The sequence below is a fragment of the Branchiostoma lanceolatum genome, chromosome 10, assembly GCF_035083965.1.
Source record: "Branchiostoma lanceolatum isolate klBraLanc5 chromosome 10, klBraLanc5.hap2, whole genome shotgun sequence".
Lineage (NCBI taxonomy): Eukaryota > Metazoa > Chordata > Leptocardii > Amphioxiformes > Branchiostomatidae > Branchiostoma > Branchiostoma lanceolatum.
Genome location: NC_089731.1, coordinates 4,709,471 through 4,730,770, shown reverse-complemented (window position 1 = coordinate 4,730,770; position 21,300 = coordinate 4,709,471). Strand labels below are relative to the sequence as shown.

General features: G+C 39.1%; 2 protein-coding genes across 5 annotated transcripts in view; one reads left to right on the top strand and one right to left on the bottom strand.

Moving 5' to 3' along the window:
* The first annotated feature begins 818 nt into the window (after positions 1-818).
* LOC136442912 (lysosomal amino acid transporter 1-like) lies at positions 819-19,075 on the top strand. 3 transcript variants are annotated; one of them, XM_066439935.1, is made up of 11 exons: positions 819-1,257; positions 5,173-5,299; positions 6,129-6,237; positions 7,055-7,245; positions 7,945-8,031; positions 9,442-9,584; positions 9,823-9,850; positions 10,531-10,746; positions 11,403-11,453; positions 13,259-13,405; positions 17,936-19,075. In XM_066439935.1, exons 1-11 carry the CDS (start codon positions 1,124-1,126, stop codon positions 18,191-18,193), a joined length of 1,491 nt encoding a protein of 496 aa, XP_066296032.1. In that variant the 5' UTR covers positions 819-1,123; the 3' UTR covers positions 18,194-19,075. The 3 variants fall into 3 exon arrangements, with proteins under 3 accessions (XP_066296032.1, XP_066296031.1, XP_066296033.1); XM_066439934.1 differs by lacking the exon at positions 17,936-19,075 and adding an exon at positions 13,880-14,173; XM_066439936.1 differs by lacking the exons at positions 13,259-13,405; positions 17,936-19,075 and adding an exon at positions 12,420-13,097.
* LOC136442911 (H(+)/Cl(-) exchange transporter 6-like) overlaps positions 15,257-21,300 on the bottom strand; it is a 20,751-nt gene continuing 14,707 nt past the window's right edge. For both annotated transcript variants that reach the window (XM_066439932.1, XM_066439933.1), the window contains exons 20-23: positions 20,908-21,055; positions 20,350-20,457; positions 19,663-19,788; positions 15,257-17,556 (exon numbers count right to left, since the gene is read on the bottom strand). In XM_066439932.1, the coding sequence (XP_066296029.1) occupies positions 17,476-17,556; positions 19,663-19,788; positions 20,350-20,457; positions 20,908-21,055 (463 nt within the window). In that variant the 3' untranslated portion in view covers positions 15,257-17,475. The remainder of the gene's footprint in view (positions 17,557-19,662; positions 19,789-20,349; positions 20,458-20,907; positions 21,056-21,300) is intronic.

Here is a 21,300-nt window from a genome sequence, read left to right as displayed (position 1 = left end):
TTGAAACACGAACCAAATCTCCGTATGATGCCCTGTTGGAGGCTCGGGCCGAAACGTCCTGGCCCTGAGGCCGAAACGTCCTGGTCCTGAGGCCGAAACGTCTTGGACCTGAGGCCGAAATGTCTTGGACCTGAGGCCGAAACGTCCTGATTTGGGAGGGGCCGAACTGACCATGGGCCGAAACGTCCGACATTCTAGTTAATGTGGTCACATGACCACCGGGGCCCGACCGGGCAGTTTACGGGAAAAGTATGATGTAAAAGACAACAAAACACACCAACCGTAAACGAAAAAAGAAAACGATTTGTGTAAATTTCTCGACATACACTTTTTTTCGTTCCCGCGAATAACCCGACCGGGCCCCGGCTTGGAAATGTGACCTTAGCATTACAAAGACCCTGTCAACAGTCTGGCTAGTACAGGAATGTAAGTCTTGAGAACAAGCCTGGCAACAGTCTTGCTTTCTTGAACACATGCCAGGTGTTTGTTTGTCCGTCGATGATAGGAAGGAGAAACGATATCTAAGACTCGCTTTGTGATGATTCTGTCTGGAACGAACCATGGTACGAGTCTAACTAGACCATCTTGACTCAATGATGTCATTTGAGGTCACCTTCCTAACCTGGCCACGCCCCTTACCCGTGTGTGTTTTCCAAATCCAGACTGATTCAACACACTTAATTAATTGGAAGACAATCGTTTGTTTATCAATTGTCCTCTTGTTTGTTTTAACGTAAGGCGGAGCGCTACGCCTGACTGTGCACGTGTACAGTATTGATCCGCTCATGCGCACTGGCACTTCGTGAGTTGTTGCCAAACTTCCAACATGGCAGTCCCAGGCCCAGGCCGCCGGTTTGGGGAGGGTGCGGCAGAAGAAAATCGTGCTATCTTCGCCGGCGGAGGACATTCTTAAGGATTCTTAGACACCAAGACGTTAGGAATATCTTCAGTGACGGCTTGAGTTTCTTGAGACGATAACAGTGGCTTAAGATTTTGAGTTATCCCGTAGTGAAGACGCGTCACAACTTACGGGACTTGGAAAAAATCGTCAAAAGTTTTCTGGGACGCTCGATCGCGATTTTGTGGCCAAGGAAAACTATCTGTCGTCCTCAAGGGAGAAATTATGGAGAATAACTGTAGCTTCGTGACCCCGTGGGTTGCCCAGGCGTTCGCTGCATGTGTGTTTTATCGACAACAGGCAAGCGGGTACGCCCTGGGAGTGTGCGCCATCTGTACCTGGTTTGCCGTCCATATCATGTAAGTAGCCCCCCTCCCCACGATATATAAAAAAAAAAATCATTCACTAAACTTGTACTTGACATAATACAATTTTACAAAGTCTGTTTAACCAGATTTTATCGGGTGAATTTTCAGTTTGTGACATTGCCACCTTTATTTACTGTCGGATGGGGATCTCTCTTTTACTTTCTTGTTGTTGTTTTTGTTGTTGCCTTTTTCAGCCATGCTTGTTTACATCCTGACCCATATTATCAGTCTCGACCTCCGTATTGTTTACATGCAGTACTAACATGGTAAGGCACTCAGGGGATAATGTTTTACGTATAGAATTACTTTTTCATTGTTGGAGCAGGTGCTCACTTTCACTTGTTGCAACACCTGCCACATTCACATGCTTTGTTTATTTTGTTCTTCCTACTCATCTGAACAAATACATAACTGGATGCACTGTTAAAGCTCACATTTTTTCCTCCTGTACATTTCAAAGTCTGATAGACTTGTACATTTGTAACGTTAGTTGGTTAGCTTTGTATCTAATGTTCCAGAAAATTAGTTGTTATGAAGACAGAAATTAATAGAGATATTTCAGACTACCTTATCGCTTTGAACTGGTCCTATAGATGAATTTTGATGGCTTTCCTGTCCAGATTATGTCATATAAAATTCTTATCAGGACTTCATTTGTGTGTGTCTAAAATAATCAAAGCAGGATACTCTGCTTTAGAGGTAAATTTTAACCAGTTGTAGAGTTTGATTTGTCTTTATAGATTACTGCTACAATACATCACTTGCTGTTCTCAAGTGTGTGACTCAGGAAATCCCACAAGGATTCAGAAAAGTTATCCTTTCCCCTTTACTATGTAGCCAGGTGCCTAGTTTAGTTAACCATGGCTGCTATACTCCCCTTGGACTTGATATCGCTATTTAGTCTGTTGGAGTAGAAGTCAAACATTGTTTGACAATATGTATTTAGGAGGGCCTGCATGGGGGGGGGGGTCCCGACAACGCTCTACGCTAAATTCCGAGGGCTGGCTACGTAATACGCTAAATTCAGAAAGCCTCCCTACGCTCTACGCTAAATTCCGAAAGCCCCCCCCCCATGCTCTACGCTAAATTATGGAGTGGTCGGCAACGCTCTACGTAAAATTAAAACGGCCGACGTAAAAGGGGCATGCAGGCCCTCATTTAGTCTAGATCAGGTCAGTCATGCAGGCCCAAGTGGTATGCCTTACATTTCAGCTGCATAGAAGTGTGTAGGAATGTGGGTGTTATCAGCAAGTTCAGATGTTAGTTTACTGGGGCTACTTACTTTACTCCGCCCACCAACTGGTGCTATTTATTCTGTTGAAGTTTGTTTATTCATCTTCATCAGGTCGGCCATGCAGGCCCAAGTGGTATATGTAAATGCACCCTCCATGGTAATGATTCATGTGGGTTCAGATTTCTCATCTGAATCACACACCTGTTGACCTGTCACCCAAGCCTCTGATTGGTTGATTAGCCATGCAGTGTAAGGCTAAGAGCGGTACCTTTATGACCTGTGTGTAGCCAATGTGGGAATATGCCCTTTTCCTTTCAGCATAACGCACTAGCTTGCTACTGTGCTGACAGATGCTTATAAATAACTTGCAACTGTTAAGTCACGGCTCACTGTAAAGACTTGTACTATAGCTAGTATAGCAAAGGGAAGTCAGAAGGGAGCTGGTACCATTATCATAATGATAGAATAGGGGTAAGGCTAAGACTTATTTATGATCACCAAAATTATCAAGACCCCCTATAGATCTTTATAATTGTTGGAAATGAAACAACAGATAGAACTTAAATGGAAAGGACAACAAGAAATTTACCCCATGTCTTCTTAATATTTTTATATCTATCTTGTCTTGTGATACATTTGTACATATGTAACATATTCTAGCTTTTGAAAGTATAAGATACAGAAGAGATAAAAGCTGTCACTGATTTTGATGATATTCAAACCTGTGATACTCACCTAATTAAAGGTGATGATAAGATTTAACTTGTAAAACATTGCATAGCATTGTTTCATATTTCAGAACAGAACAGAACAGAACAACAGAAAACAATTTGTATCTGTCAGATTTACTAGGAAATGAATATTGCTACCCAGGCTGGGTATAATCCATTTCACTTTATTTTGTAAGCTGCTTCATACACCAATTCTCTCTAGAACAAGGATGTCAAGTAAATAAATCAATAAACCTGTGACGTATACGCTATACAAATGACCAAGGAAAACAGGACCTTGTGTGTTAGGGTTATATTTATCTTTTTTTTTGGTAAAAAAATATTACATAGGGGTATCTATTGCAACGAAATGGGGGATGGTGTGTATTTTCTCTCTTTCCACAGTGTGAGATTTTAAACTTAAAGTTGGTCAAAATGGGATATTCTTATGCCTCCTCATGGGGGAAATTACTGAATGTCAGACAGACAGCTGCAGACTGTTGCCACATTTGACCTAGTAGCATCCCTGGTCATTTCAGACTCGTTGCTTTGAGTTTGAGCATTTTTTTACTCTAGAAAACTGCTTATTGTACACGTACAACTGTTACAGTCAAGCTTCTGTACATAGTAGAAAAGTCAATGCAGTTTTTGCAACAGCTTGCCATGCAATTAAAGGGCCGCACAACTCAGCGGCTGTATGTAAATAGGCAGTAGTAGCTAGCACCAGGTTTTAACATTAATCCTGTTGTCATTGGTTGTATTGTGCACTTGGATTAGGCCCTCTATTGTAAGGGCTTTGGATATCAATCCCTTTCATCACTGTCTTCTTTTCTATAAGTCTATATATATAACTGAAAACTCAATATGTTCTTCAAAGTGCATGCTACATGCAAGATATTATAATACATTTCAAAGCATATATGATGACATGTTGTGTTAACTGATTGCAGAAGACTGTTCCTTATTACAGTTTGTAGCACTACATGTAAGGGTAGAGATATGTGAAATGTGATATTGCACGCATCGGCAATTCTTGGACGAGATTATGATTGCAATCTCTGACGATATTCTACTGGGATAGATTGTGATCAGAGTCTCTGGTGGTTACAAGATTGTGATCATGATTTTTGCTGGTACAATCAGCGCCCCCCCGATCATGAGCTAATGAGGCTAAACTGCATTTTATCTGGGTTCAATCAAGCATGTCAGTAGACTTGAAGACCAGTCCAGCCGATATTTTCATATTCTGAGTGTTTGAATTTTCCTTCTTCATGACCAGGGTACTGAAAATGAAGTGGAGAGAAAGCTCCTCCAACTATGCTGCCTTCAGTCTGCTGTTATTATAGGGCACAATTGTTAAGCTGGTGTTACATTGCTGTGCTATGTCACATTGCTATTTTGAAATAGTAACTCACAGCTGTGCTGTAATGTATGTACATACGTAACTCATGTTCAAACAGTATCTTTGTATACAGGATACTAAACGCGAAGTGGAGAGAGAGCCTGTCAATACTGCATGCTGGCTGCTCTTACACTGCTGCTACACTGCTATTATTACATTGCTGTTACACTGCTCTTACCTTACTGACTGGTGACTACAGTCCTGGCAGGTTTATGTTTGAGTATTCCATGTATTGTTCTGTGATGTTCATGTTTGAATGTTCTGTATTGTTCACAGGAAAGTGAAGTGGAGAGAAAACCACTCTATCAATGCTGCATTATGGCTGCTGCTACACCGCTGTTAGTGTTACTGCTGTTCCGTATGGTTCTGCCATGTTCATGTTCAAACGTTCTGTTTTGTTTACCTCAGGATACTGAAAGTGAAGTGGAGAGAAAGCCACTCTATCAATCCTGCATTATGGCTGCTGTTACTGCTGTTACTGATGTTACACTGCTGTTCCGAATGGTCCTGTCATGGTCTTTATTGTTTAAATGTGATCATGAATTATGTATTTTGCTTAGGATACTGAAAGTGAAGTGGAGAGAGAGCCACTCTAACAATGCTGCCTTCTGGCTGCTTTTACACTGCTGTACAGCCGACCTGTGTAACCTGGTGGGCTCTGTCATGGCTGTACAGATGGGGGCACAGGTAAGACACCTGGGCGTATTTCATTACACACGTCATAAATTGCTCTTTTTAGTTCTTTTCACTCCTTTTAGTTCAACCTGAACAAACACAAACAGGACAAGAAGATACTGATAATAGTATACCTGTCCAGATGTCCATGGCCATAAGACTCTGGTCACATTGGTTTATTGGTTTATTTCGATACCCTTTAGTCGAATTGCGACTAATCTTCCAGGGTTCAACACAAAAGTATACAAACACAGACATATATACAGTGCAATATTAAAAGGACATAACGTTATATACATGTACATAATCATAACAAATAAAGATTGCTAACTTAACTAACGAATAATTGGTGACAAACTGGTAGATGGCCTTCTTAAAGTGATATGGGACTGTCAATGATTTGATGTTAGATGGTAATGTATTCCAAAGATTGATGGCTCGGTAGAGAAAGGTTCGCTTTTGACTGTTAGTTTTTGGTTTAGGTAGTTTGAAACTGTAGGAGTTGGATAATCTAGTAGAGTATGTGTGGGTAGAATTGACAGGGACAATGGAACTGTAAATGTTTTTAGGCTCGTGACTGACAAGTATTCTGAAAAAGTATTTAAAGCACTGATGGCGAACCTTTCTCTAACCGTAAACCAACCTAGATCCGTATGCATTTGTGCAACAAGTGTGTCAATCACACATTTCAAAAGCATTCTACATGCTCTGTTCTGTACCACTTGGAGCCTACGAATGTTCAAGTCACATTCATTGTGTAATAGAAAATGTAGAGTTATGAGACAGTTGTAGAATTGCGATGTATAAAATTCAGCTGTACTAACCTGTTGTGTTTTTACAGATCCTGATGGGCCTGTACCTTTGCTGTATGCAGGCTGCCTTCATCGCTCAGTTTGCAGTCATGAGATGTGGCTGGAGAAACAGACTTTCTGCCATGTCTGACCAGTGTGGTATAAGATTTTCTACTTTTATTTAGCATTTAATAAATGCATAGTCATATTAGATGACAGATGAGAGAAAGAAGTTGGGTTGTCCATCATAGTTGTTAAAGACTTCTTTGTGCATTCTTGAGGATGGACAACCCTGCAAGTCATATTAGAATTGTTTTCTATGTACTTGCAACTTTTACATTAGCTGCTGATACTAAACATGTAGGTTAGTACAAATGTAGGTTCTAACACTTGCTAGAGAGAAACAAAGATTAAATCTTAAATTGCACAGGATTCCTTAGATAGTCAAAAGTTTGCTCTTTTGATCAGTCCTTGACAAAGTTCATGTCAGATCCAAATTTTTGAACAGCTGGTTTGAAGAAGTAATTATAACTATTGGAAACCAGCTGTTAGATAATTTGGTAATCATTACCCAGGCACGTCTTCAAACCAGCTTTTCCTCCCTGTCTTCTTTCTGTTGTTCCTTTTTTATAGCCTGAAGTCCCTTCTGTCATTCAAAGCTAATAGACAAACATATGCACCCTCTTAACAATATCGTGCACTCAGAAACAACATACTAGTATCTTTTACTCCCCTGTCACCAGAGGACTGCTGGTACCGGTAAATGTACAAAAATGTACACAGTCAATGATGTCATGGACTCAAAGACAATGTATCATATCATGAACCTTCTTCTGTGTTGGTAATGAACATAGTGCAAGGGTTGCTTCATAAGCCTTGTTTCAAAACAACAGACAAGTGCAGTGTAGGACAGTTGAAAACTCAATTTAGGAATAAATTTGTAGACTTGAATTCTCTTTTCCTCCCCTGCCACCAGAGGACTGCTGGTACCGGTTGCGGAAAGGCCGACAGGATGAGATGAACATGTTGTGTGTTCTCCCCTTCTGGGCCATGTGTGCAGGCTACCTGTGCCTGGACACGGCAGCCTGGTCTCCGGTTATACATCCGGTCCTCCACCGGAACCCGACCGGCAGGAATCTACTCACACACAACCACGACATGTTCGAGGTAAGCAGAAAAAAGCCTAGAAATCATCGTTAAAGTTGTGTTGTTTGTTTCATTAAGATCTCCATTTGTGGTGGTTTTGTTTTTGCGGTTTTCACGGGACCGTTTCACCAGGAACTTAAAACCACCACAAACATATCTGCAATGGAGATTTAAGGAAAGAAACAACACAACTTTATTTTGTCCAATATGGTAGCAGTATGTGACTATAGCACTGCCGCGAACTTGAAACCGTGAACACTCCATTTTCGCCTTAGCGCGAAATAAAAACCACGTGAACTTAGATGCCTTTACAGTATTTACCTGGACTCAAAGATGTAGACATGGTGGCCACTGGTGACTCAGAAGCCAGATTGATGTCTGAAAACTAAGACTAAGTGTAAAAGAGAAATGTTTGCAGGGATCTACCTTTGCAGTAGGGAAAAAATGGTGTTTTTGCAGTGGTTTTAAGTTGTAAGTACATGCATGTATCTAATGAAATACAAGGCAATGAGCCAAATTTTAGAGAATGTTTTTTTTCCAAAGAACTCACTTCTGATTCAAACGTACTCACTTACTGCCCTTTATGCCTCCTGGCATGTATGGCGGCACTAAAAAGTTATAGTACTATTCTAGTACCTTCAGTGTTGAAAATAGCACCAAGAATTTGGTACATGCATGTATGTCGTCATTCTGTTTTCTAACTTATAATTATATTTGCAGAACAGTCACATGAGTACAGGCTACTCGCTGGGCATGGTGTCGGCAGTGTTAAACTGGACTGGGAGGTTACCACAGATTCTACAAGTAGTAAGTAACGTCTTAAGATTCATCATGAATTTGGAAGCTGCATTGTATGCTGAAAACATGCATATACTATAAAAACTTAGTCCTTTAATTAGAGTTTAAAGGGGCAAAATGAAAAGGCAACAAGACAGTGTTATACGCCAAAAATAGTTACTCAAGCAACTTATAAAATTTTATCCAGTTGCTTAACTATTTTTGGCGTATCTTACTCAGGATGTCTAACCTTCATCAAAGTACATGTAAGACAGTGTTATGAACCTAAATTGGTCATCTGGCACCCGTCGTCTGGAACGGACACAAAATGAGTGTCCCATGGCCATGTTCGAAGAGGTACTCAAGCATGTTAAATAAGAAGGGCTTGCAATCCCTCCCTGTAAAAATATACCAGGGTGTTACTGAAACAGCAAGGAAACTTGCTGCCCTATGTACCACTAGACGCTACAAGGTGAGCAACACATACTAGATGAGCAACCCTTTACATGGCCTTAATGTCATCACAGTCAGCATACTCAATTTTCTTTCAAGACCTTCGACATTTCAAGTTCCGCCCACATAATCCTTAACATCTATCATTAGCATGATATCTTCAGTGGCAAAATGTCAACTCTAATGGAACACTCCGAAGACCTTTTGGTAAATGTTGTGACCTGGAGTGTAGGTTGTGTGATTCATAATGATAGATGGTTTGACTGAAGTTTCAGCTTGGGCCACACCTATTTGGTTTTTTGTTTCTCGAATAAATAACAAACAAACAAAATGAGGAGCTGGATGATCAACATTGAGTCTGAGGAGAAAGTCCCTAACTTGGTGCACACAGGATGTTTGGCCCAGAAATCCTGGGTTCGAATCCCCTGACTTGCTTGATCCTTCCCGATGTGAGTGGTAAAATGAAATTACAGTCCACTAAAAGCAATGTTAGATTGAAGCTTAGACATCCTGGTAATAAGATATATAAACTTTAAGTAACAGTTACTGAACCAACTGGATACATTTTGGAATTTTGGATTCATCCATCCATCCATCCATCCATCCATCCATCCATCGGCAAAACAGGTGCATGTGCACCTTTACAAGTTGCCCTCCCACTGAACACAACACCAACAATACAATGCATTACATCATTCATTCATTCATTCGTTTTTATAAATAGAGTGTTACAATTTAAACATTACTACTGGACAAAATACGATAAAAATCGGACGTTTCGGGCGTCCATCTGACTGCCCTTTTTCAACGAGAAGAATGAAGTTTACCTACGGATGCGTCAAGAATGTTCTAAATCCATTTTAAGAGATGGATGGATGGATGGATGGACTTAAAATGAATATAAGACTTATGTTCTTTTAAACTTTATGATGATGTCATACAATGTTTGACTTTACATTTATAAATAGTTTTCTGTGTATATTTCAGTACAAGGGTAAGCCCCCTCCCCGACTGTACCTCCCCATCTCTGGCCTGAGTGTGATTGCCAACTTCCTGTATGCCCTGGGTATCATCACACATGGTGCTGAGAGGGACTTCATGCTGTACCACTTACCGTGGCTGCTGGGCAGGTATGTAATACAGTAACTAACAATAGTATGTATTTTTTCTTCTATGGCCTATGAAGAAAATGTTGTGTTTCCAGTTACCTGGGCTTAAAAGGAATATAAGGCTGTTATGTTCTTTTAAAAGAAGCCAAATAAACTTTTATGATGATGTCATACAATGTTTGACTTGTTTTTACTGTTGGATACTTTTTTTGTTAGTTTCTAATTAAAGATTTTGGCAATTTTCATTCTTTTTCTGCAGCCTGGGGACAGCTGGGATTGATATTGGAGTATCCTTTTCATGTGTAACTCATACTTACAATTTAATGATGTCCACAACAATTCTTCAACATTTTCATGTAAAAGTTTAGCAAGAGGACAATATGAAAAATGAAGGCTGGGAGAATAATGTGTATTTGACTCTGTTCACTCACGGAATGATACTTTGTATGCTATCATCTGAAGTATACTTCAGCACCATGGAAAGATCCATGTTTTCGATTATTCAGTGTAGGAAATACCTTAAAGTTTATCTTTGTGGATATCTCCTTGATATTCTGATGGTTATCTTACCGGTAGAAAGATCCATTTGTTTAATACAGTCAATATGGTCAGGCAACCACCTGGTGTAGGCAACCACATTGATACAGTCCATTCTATTTCTACATACTAGTTAAACCCGCCCTGTCCTTAGCAACCACCTGTCTTCAGCATCCATTTTTTCTTGGTCACCAAGGACAGGTGTACCATAATCTTCTGCCATCTTTTAGTGGTGTCTATGGAAAGAAAGTAGTGGCAAAGTGCATTTCAGCACCAAGGACAGGAACAATCTGGTTGTAACTCTTGCTCACATGTTGAGCACTACTCTGATTGTTAGAAATAGAAATTAGTGATTAAAAAAGTATATTTAAATATATCTGTTAGTATATGATAGAAAAATAACAAAAATGGCCTTAACAGCTTCCATCAGTTAACGATCCAGATGTACATCAACAATCACCGGCGGGAGAAGAAGATGCCTGACGACATCGTGTCGCTCCTCCAGCATCCGGAGGACCACGAAGCCTCGTTTGATAAACACGCAGGTGACCAGGACCAGACATGGCTGCCGCTGACCAACATCACGGCTGAGGAGGAGGTACCGATGCTGGACCACCAGCACAGCAGCATCCTAGACCTTGACCAGGTAGTTACTACTTAATACTGTAACTAACAGGGCTTAGAATACACATTATACCTCAGTACATATTGCATATTGTGTACTGCCAGGTCAACGTTTTATAAGATTGGATCTGTGCAGGTATTTCTGCACCTACATGTAACCTGTACTGGTCCAAGGTAAAACCAGCCAACCGCAGTAGTCACATGTGGCCAGTAGCAGCTCAAAATTTCCTTCACAGAATGAAGCAAACCTGTTATACTAAGCTGAATGCCAGCCTTTCTAGCTTTAGTGGTCACTCTCTTAGTCGGTTCCCAGGCCAAAAAGACTGGGTCCGCACAAAATCTTTTCACATGTCATTTGAAGTAATCTATTAAGGACACTGGCAAAAAAAATATGTGCGGGTCCAGTCTTTTTGGCATGAGAGGGGACCAAGAAAGTGTACTTAAAAGCTTGAGAGGCTTGCATACCAGCTATACCGGCTATATAGAAACTATGAAAATACAGAAACTATGCTTTAATTTTAGATTTTACTGTCATCTTAAGATCATCTTTATTGGTAATAACATTCTAAAACCTCTTCTACGATGTCTGTGGTGTCACTGTGTCCCCCGGCAAAAGGCGTACATCAAATGTTCAGGTTCTCTCAAAACAGATTTGTGATATTTGTGTTTTCACTACAGCCCAACATTGCAGAAACAATGGAAAATAATCCCGTGAAATTTGAAGAAAAGGTGAGAATTTCAACTTTTTCTCATATGTAACAGGAAATTACAATTATTACATTAATCATTTATTTACTAATACTGTAATAGTGATATTTGATTTGACAACGTTTGAAGCCATGTATACAAATGGGCCTTGTAATGGGTGTTAGTTTCCATTGAACTGCCATTTGTCTACTCAAGAGAACTTTATCAAATTAGTACATAAATAAAAGTACATTGTAAAGCATCATTTTATCCCATCCAGCATGGAGTCTAATACACATATAAGTCACATATTTTTTGTTTGAAATATTACACATAGAAAGTTTGGGACAGAGTTAGATGTTGTACAGCATAGTAATTTCAGTTTTCTCTCCTTTCTTCCCCAGCGAAAACGTTCCGTAGCTAACTCTTTTACTTTTATCATTTAGTTGCCATGCTAATTTCACATTATGTTTGAAAGTTTGAAAAAATGTAGACTGTAGATATAGTTTTGTTTGTCACTAAGACTCATATATGCTCAGTCCCTAACATTTCGTAGGACATTTTAGAGATTACATTGCAGAATATATTTGTATCTGCTTGTGCCATCTCTAATTACTTGGCAACTTTTATTTACTCACATTTGCACCTGCATGGCACTGATCAGGGTTTTTGTTGCATCACAAGGCAGGCAAAGTTTCAAACTTAAAGTTAACATTTCCCATCTGGGGTGTTGAAAATCAAAAGTGAAATTTTAAGAAATTCATTAGTACAATTTTTCCTTAGTATTTACTAAATCTGAAGATAAATATTTAGTAAAATAGTAATCAATATATAGACATGTAACAAACCTTGCAAGTGAACGTTTGCCTGCCATTGCCAAAAATCAATTAACAGATCATCAGCATTTGGGTGTTATAACAGCTTTTGAGGAAAGCCAAATTAACCATTCTCTATTCTAACCACCACTTGCATGCTCGCACACACTATATAATGGACATCCGCCGCTAGTTTGTGGCCCCGTTTCTCGGCGCTATGAATCCAGCGGATAAAGAGGAATTCTACGACTCCGTTGCCAAGGACCCCAAAGCGTTCTTGTGCGCCTATATGGAGATGAGGGACTTTCTGAAACCCGTAGAGTTTGACCCGAAGCAGGTAGCTCGGTGGTGGCTGGTGACGGGTTCCCATTGGTTCTAACATCATGGTGATGGGGCAAAATGTACATTAGCATGGCTTAATGTAATGGAAGTAAATTTTAAGTCTTAACGACAATGTTTTACTGTACAGTATAGTTTTTACATTCATTACTGTGCACACAAAATAAGTTTTATTATTACAGCATTTCCTATCAAATTTAGGAACAGGAAACTCATGTAACACACAATCATACACAGTATCTTTTGCTGGCAGAGTTTGCTGATGAGTCATGTTCACGTTTGAACATGCAAGATACTTGAGGCTTTAGGAATATGGCAAGTTGATGATACCTAAAAGTTGCCATATTTCAAAATATTCTACTTTCAGGAATCACAAGTCTTAAATTATATTTAGATAAGATTAGATTTTTATGCTTACATGGCTTTTATATATTTGTGTACGAATAATTTTTTTTACAACAAATTACACTGTATAATCATTACATTACATTCAAAACTGACCAAGAAGACCATACAGGGGACTGACTATCTATGTGGACAGGTGGTAAATATAGACTGGATTCTTAATTTTGGTATCTAAGAGACCATCAAAAAGTGGTTACATTTGGCCAGGTGGTCCTAGAGATGGTCACTTGTACAGGTTTGATTGTTACACATTCAATTTGTTTCCAAATGATTGTTCTGTTCTTCCAGTTTGGGGTACACAGTGACACCACAGACAACAACTCGGACGGTGCCATGCCGGAGAATCAGGAGCCCCCCTCCCACCCTCCCAGAGCCATCATTAAGGTGGAGACCATCTCATCTGACAGCGAGTCACCTGATGACTCCGACCTGGAGGTAGGTGTTGAAACGAGTTTGTGGTTCCAATTTTTGTGAGCAATTCTTGACTGTATAGTAGAGTTCCATTTGACGTGAGTCAAGAAATTGAATAGGGATCTTGTAGCTGACTTCTGACAAAGGTATTGAAAAACCATGCCATTGTCCAGTTACATTGAGTCATTTGTTTCCGAACTCTTTTGTTATGATGGTGGCTTTCAATATTGCCTGTACTATGGACTACAATTATGGTGTATGTAATATCCCTGTCCATAGTGCTGAAACACTGGTAGTTCTTGTTGCAAGTGTCAAGCACCTTGGTTTGATTTTAGTCGTTAATACACATTGCAGACGATTTTGTGGCATACATACATTATAGCCCTGATCACACACACACACACACACACACACACACACACACACACACACACACACACAAACACATAACTCCTCTGTCCTTCCTCCCTTCATGCTGCTTGCGTTTGTGTGCTGAAGAGCGTGAGGAGTTGGGAAGTTGACGACAGTGAGGTAGGATCGTACATGTACCCTATTAACCCTGCCCTTGATGTGATCGTACCGGGGGGCCATGTGCTGTTGGGCTCTGCAGCCTCTGTGTCAAACCCAGAAGCACCCAATGATGAGGCCAGCTTGAGCAGAGCTGGGTCTGTTGCCCACTCCCATGATTTTGAGGTTGGTGTTGTTTTGCCAACACCTCTGGGGCGGAGCATAAAAGTTGATGTAATGCTGCTAGTAACATGGGATAAATTCCTGTAATGTAACTGTTACAGTTTGGGGGGAAACAAATAAACAGTTACCAAAAGTATCCTTTTTTTAGTAACAAATGTCTGGACGGATTCTTAATTCATAAAACCGTGTAACCATACTTTCATGAGCTCCCGGGTATTTCTACAGTGCTAGGAGTGTTGCCTGCCTGCCTGCCCAGTGCATTAGCACATGCCAGGGAATCTTAGTGGTTGTTTTCAGTTACTTGGCTCATGGCAGTAATGGCAAAAAGGCTGGGTAGAAAGATCACATATCGAAGGCTGTGTGTTAGAAAAAGCTCTATACTTGAAGTAGTATTTTTTAAAGTAGGTGATCATGTCCAAAATTCAGCATTTCTAATGAGAGTAGTCTTGTACATGGTAGGTACACTCCAGCTATAGTAAGTCCCTGGAATTTAAAAAACAAATTGAAGTACATGTATGCCAAAGTATATAGTATCAATGAACTTGCAGTACTCATGTCATGTAAATGAGCTTCTTGTGTTTTGCTCAGTTTGTCTACTTTGTTCATGTCCTAACACATGTCTTTCTCTGTAATGCTTTCCATGGATTGAACCTCTGAGTAAGTGTTTTCAGAATGAATTCAATACAAACTTTAGATTTAGACTACTGCATTTTGGGGCTCTGTATAAATTATCTAATACAAGGCTGTGAAATACTAAGTGTGGTAGCTTTTCCCATGATTGCTATGATGTCAGAAGCTGTTCTTCTTGCATTTGCTCTATAGCTATCTTTTCTGCCATTACTACCTGTAATTGTTCAGCTCTATCTCTTTCTCTCTATTAGCTTTATTCCAATAGCCTACACTACAGTGTAAGTCTTAATCATTATTCGAAAACAGTATCAAAACGTCTTTCCTCAATATTTTTTTTAACACAGGCTGGCACTAAAATAGCAGTCTAACAGTAGCTTGGTAGGATTAGAGACTGTCCACAACAATTCATGTTGGATATATTGTCATGTATGTTCGAACATGTGTGTAGTTGTGTTTGACACTGCATTGGATACAAACTGTCCAAAAGCAGGTTTTTTTACACTAAACTGGAAATGCTGTGTCCAATGAGTAGTGAAAAAGAGAAAACTCACAACATAGCATTTTCTTAACAGCAACATGTATTCTTGTAGTACATATCAATAATGAGACATTCTGTATTCAGTCCATATACAGGTAGTGGGCAAGGGACATGAACATAATCGCGACCCATTCATACATGTAATTGCAATGTCATTTAAACAATTAACAGTTCAGTAAGAAAATAACTAAAACAAGTATACCGGTATATAGAACTGTCATGTTCCATGTTCCAATCATGCAACAGTTTTCTCTATGAGCTAACTTTGGCAAGTAAACATGAGGCTGGCAAAAATGAGAAAGTAGCAGCAAATATGATAAATATCAGCTCTAGCCACTGTCCATCTGGTCAATCTTTAACACTTTTCAAACCTTGAGAATCTTGTTTGTCTTAAGCGATAGATTATTTCAAATTTAGCTAAGATGAATGTCTAATTAAAAAGAAACCATTCTTTTTTTTGTACTCATACTATGCTAATCATGGATTCCTTTGTCGGTTGCAAGCTACAGGTATGTACAAAATATCTACCAATATTTCTAAAAATATGTAGAAGGTTTTAAAATTAGGACAACCATTCAGAGCCCCCCTAATTCCAAAATATAACATTTTTAAATAATCTTAAAGTTACATAAAACCTAAAAGGGTTGTCATAGAAAAATGAACATAAAATTTTTGTTCTTTCACACATTATCTTAAAAATACATAAAATCAATTCTGGCTGAGCATTCTAAAAAAAATGTGATACCAGCTTTTTTAACAAATGTAACATTTCAAATAGCTTACAGACATTCCACCTTTAACAGATGCTCACACATTGCACAAATTTCAGACAAAACCATCTACACCAATACTCTGCTAAGTCTAATAGATACATTGTACACGCAGTACTACACTTCTCAGACCATTTACAAAAGGTTCACTGTTTGCTGCACATAATCAAAAATTCCCTGGGTTCCTTTATACAATCACAGATTGCACTTGTCTTCCTCAGACAAAAACACTGAGCTCACATGAATTTTTACATCATGTACAATCAAAAAGCAACAGACACATAAGCATCGCATTATTTAAATAAAACATTGACCAAGCCACATTCAATTGTTCTCAAAAAATAATTATAGAGGATGTTTACAAATTGACCTAGTCAGATCATTTAGTTTTAATCAATGCACCAATTTAGAAGGTGTACTGGATCTCAATTCAAGATCAGATTCCCATAAAGTTGTACACAAAGACATGTTCTTAATATAATTATGGTAGGTTTTGAGGTCCCTGTCCTGCTTTTACTAGCTTTATTCACATATGAAATATGCAAAGTTTAAAGTTGGATATAACACTTATGATCTGACATCTTTCATTCAGTAAAATTTTGTTCAAGGCTTTTGATTTCACTGACATGTGACAAGAAGAAATCAAACAATTTTTCGACTACTTTTGAAATAGAATACTTAGATTTACATGTTGAGGTTTAACGCTATACATGAGATACGTGTGAACAGGTGAATTTGATGCACATCAAGAGTGCTAAAGAGTAGATAATGTCTAACAGAGAATGGTGGATTCAAAGAGGCACATTTCTTGGCATACAAGTACATGACAGTACAACAAATTCATTTCAAGTCTCTACACCACAACAAAGTACTTTGGCCTATCTAATTGTTAACAGAAAACATGTACAAAGTGTTTGATGCTTGTGATGCCGTGTCATGAATTTCCAATGATATCTAGATATAATACTAGTCATTTACTTACAATGTACTTGGATTGCAATGCTGCATATGCATGGTATCCTTTTTTGTGTGACAGCAAGCATACAATAGTTACATGTAGCTTTTGGTAGGGTATGTGTACTTGTACATTGTAGCACTGCTACAGTTTATAATTAAGTTCCAATAATTGTTGATTTTATGCAACATGAATGTGCAAGAACCTACAAAGAAGATTTTCCACACTGATTAAAATTCTTAAGACCACACCAGCTTAATTTCTCGGTTTCCAGATTCACATGAAAATGCTAAATTGGAAGTATCAACAGAATCATTGGTACGCCTGTACCTTGGTGCTCAGGAAGTGAACAGAGTAAGATGCAAGTTTTCCTCACTATTGTTGTGATGATATCCACTTGCTAAAATTTTATACAAAGCTTTCCAAGAACCAAGAACTTCAATTGATGTGGCCGAATACATACTAAGTAGTTCTCCTGAGGATGTGAACAGTTTTTTCCAAACCTGTTTCATCAGGCAAGGTGCTGGCTGTCCTTCAGTTTCTGCTTGAGGTTTTCTGTGGTTAGGTTGTGTCTTGTCACGATGCCTACAATCTGTGAACACAGGCAACAAAGCAGAGTTAGACAACCGGTGGCATGGTGGTGTGTTACGCAGAATGGCGGTTGTACTGGCTATATTAGATACAGATACATGTACAGATGACCTAAATACATGTAGTTAGGGTTGTTGACTCAGAATCTAAAGGTTCTTGGTTCGAATCCCAAGCAGGTCCAGATGTTGTGCCCATGGGGAAAGGCATTTTACACCAAAATGAAATGGGACATTAAGTAACTCATCATCTTTCTTTAAGTTGTGGATTAACTTAAAATTTACAGTTTTCAGTGTTAAAAGCCTTTCAGAATTTGACAGTCACATGAAGGATATGAAAATAATGAGGAAAAGCCTTTAAATTTTATTTCTTTATTCCTGCAGTGGGATTTTGAAGGGGTTACTGACGAGGGGGCTTGGGAGGCAGGGCGGTCGTGGAGAGCCGCTGACGTAGAAACGGAGACATTCGTCCCTCCCGACACCGCCTTGCAGCCAAACCTTCTGGACAAAGATGACTACTGGTTCGAGGACGAACTTAAGAAGGACGTGCAGGGCACTCAGGAGGAGGATTTGTTAAGACATTTGCAGCAGGAGCTGGACAGAAGTGTCAAAGATGCAGAAAGGCTGTTAAAGAAGTCTTAGTGGTGCCTTAATAAGTCTTAGATTTGAGACTAGAGTAACTTATAGTTATGCCTTACTGAGAAGCGTGTGCCACTTTCTTCTCATTAAAACACTCAGTAACATCAAATTTGTCAACTGTTGTTGCCAATTTGAAAGTTTTAGTTTTGTTGTAATAAATGACTAAGGACAACTTGTTAGCCATGTCCAGCAGAAATGGTATTTTATGGTTGTAAGTAAATATTATTCTGAAAATTTCAGTCTCACATGGGCTAGACTGAAGACAAATATAGAATGACATTGCGAAAAATATTGTTATAAAAAAGTCTTTCTTACAATCTTCTGAAAAATTAAAGTCTTCCCTACACCATGTAGTGGTGTCTAAACAAACATATGCCAGCCTAGTGTTACTTGTCTTTTCAGTACTTAATCTTTTAATAGATAGTTTATGAGATATTTCAATACTTTTTTCCACAACAGGTTGAATTGTATAATTATTGTACATATTACATGACTCTAAGAGCAATAAGTTGTTGTGTTTACAGATGCAATATTGCACCTTTGCCAGGAGATAACAAATATGACATTGATTCAATTAAGTATTAAACATGATGATTGAACATAGAGTTTAGTTCAAACCCATGCAGCTGCAATCAGTTCTTAAAACAGCAATACAGTGTATATTTCCTTTTGCAATATTGACTGCCACTGAACAACTTTCAGCATTTGTAAATGATGTAAAAGTTCAACATGTATACTGAAGATGTTAATATTGTGTGTGTGTATTTAGGTAGTACAGTGAAAAAAAATATTTAAACCAAAGACTTAAGCTTTATGCTGAAGCTGAATGCAATAAAGACTTAGCCTGACTTAAAGTTAATGAAATAAAATGCCAGAAAAACATGAGACATTTTGGTTCTAATTTTATTTGTTGGTTTTGTTTTGTCCTGACTTATTAAATTCCCAACTCTGGAATATAGTTTGCCAGAAATTAAGGACATTCTTGTGTGAGAGTAAGTCTAAACGTACGTAATACTTTACAGTAATATTATGTCATGTGTGAAAGATATGGACGATGTTACTTTACAAGACTTTACTCACTCCACCCAGGTGTAGAAAGGAATACCTGACTTTGGTAGGGGAGGTAAAAAGTCGTAGAAATAGAGGGAAGGCCTCCACCTTCCAATACCGTGCTCTAGACATGATGGATAACAACCCACTGCCCCTACAGCCTCTGGAAGGCTAGTGTATGTGACTAGCTTTACATCATCATCAGGCATGCCCCTACTCTTTTTCGTAAGGTGTGGTGGGTTCTTTTACGAGCGTGAGGTGTGGCAACACGGTACCTCCTTTTAACATCCTATCCGGAGGACATCCCTAACCGAAGCTAGGTACTCATTTACACCTGAGTGAAGTGAGGAAATTTGTGTTAAGTGCCCAAGGGCACAACATACATGTATGAAAGATAGAAACTGAAAGTGTTAAGTTCTCACCTCCCCCATGTCGTTGGTTACCGGCAGGTGTCTGAGGCCCATGGTGCGGAAGAGTTTGAACACCTGAGGGACAGGTGTGTTAGGAGACACTGTGTAGGGACACGGGTTCATGTACGGAGTCACGTCCTGGAAAAGACAAGCAAAAACACATCATTATTACAGCCAGGTAAGACTGATGGGGGACAGGTGTGTTAGGAGACACTTTGTAGGGACACAGGTTCATGTACGGAGTCACGTCCTGAAAAAAACAAGAACAAACATTATAAAGCCAGGTCTGAACTCTAGAATGTAATCATAACTTACATGTACAGGTGTTAGGAGATACTGACTTTCATCTCTAATATACTTTAGTTTTAGACTTACAACTACATCTTTATATCTTTACCCGCCCAAATTGTGGAGAAAAAACAGAACTACATCATGATCATGTAAGATTGACAATTTCCCAGTATTTTATTGTCTCCATACCGAAAGGAACATTGCAGCTCAAACAAAACTGAGTCATTTTCAAATAGGACTTTAGCCATGCTCAAAAGGATAGATTTGAACTAGGACTCAACGATGGTCCTTTACCTGACTGATGGAGCCAAAGAGACAGAATCAGGAAATGCAACTCAGATTTCTGTATGATTATACAAATTCTTTATTCTTTAATTATACAAACGTAGTGGTGTCATCCATAATTACCATGATCATCCTGGGGTGGAGTTGTGTGAGGTCCACATCATGAATGTCCAGCCACCGTGGGTAATCTTCTGTTAGCTCCTCATATGTCAAGGTTGGCTGGCAAGAACTCTGAAGAAAGAGAGTCCCAGTGATCAGTGATCATCTTTGCACATTGAAGGATATTTCCTAAGAAGCTTAATGCACTTTTAGTTTTTAATAAAAACAAAACTAAAAAGGTATTGATTTGCTGGCCAGAATTATGCTACAACCAAAAAAAGCTACTACAACACTGTAAAGGCCACAAAAAATTTTCCTTGGTTGTTGGACAATTTTGTGAGTAAAAGCAAGACTTAGTGGTCCAGATGAAAACAGAGGGAGGGGAGAATAACTTGAATCTGACTATGTTTACTCCCTAAAAACATGACATGCGGCCATACCATTTCATTTTTTCTTTACTTTACTGTGGTTAGGAGGTCTTCATACAGACCTTCATTCAACCTTTATGCCACAAAAATCAAATTGGTTTGGCGTTAAGTTTGAACAGTAACTGCATCTGGCAGTAAGTCTGGCCATGCCTACCGGTGTGTTTTCTGCGTAACAGACTCCCCTGGACAGGAGCGTGATGAGCTGGTGTCTCAGGATCAGTCCGTGGAACGTCAGAGGTTTGAACTTCCCCTCAAAACCGTGGTCCTCCGCCGTAGGGCTCAGGCCTCGGTATAACTCAACACTGCAGAACAACAGAAGTGTGTCACTGGCTGATGAGCATGTCTTCTTCTAACAGCTATAATAATAATCATTGTACTTCACGCTAATCGTTCAATGTTGGCATTTTGATTTGTGTGTGTGTGTGTGTGTGTGTGTGTGTGTGTGTGTGTGACTGTGTTTGCTTGTGTATACTCCATGTTTACAAATGATCGCAAAGAGAAATACTTCTGCGTTCTTGCTTGTCCATGCGGTTATAAACAACAAGTC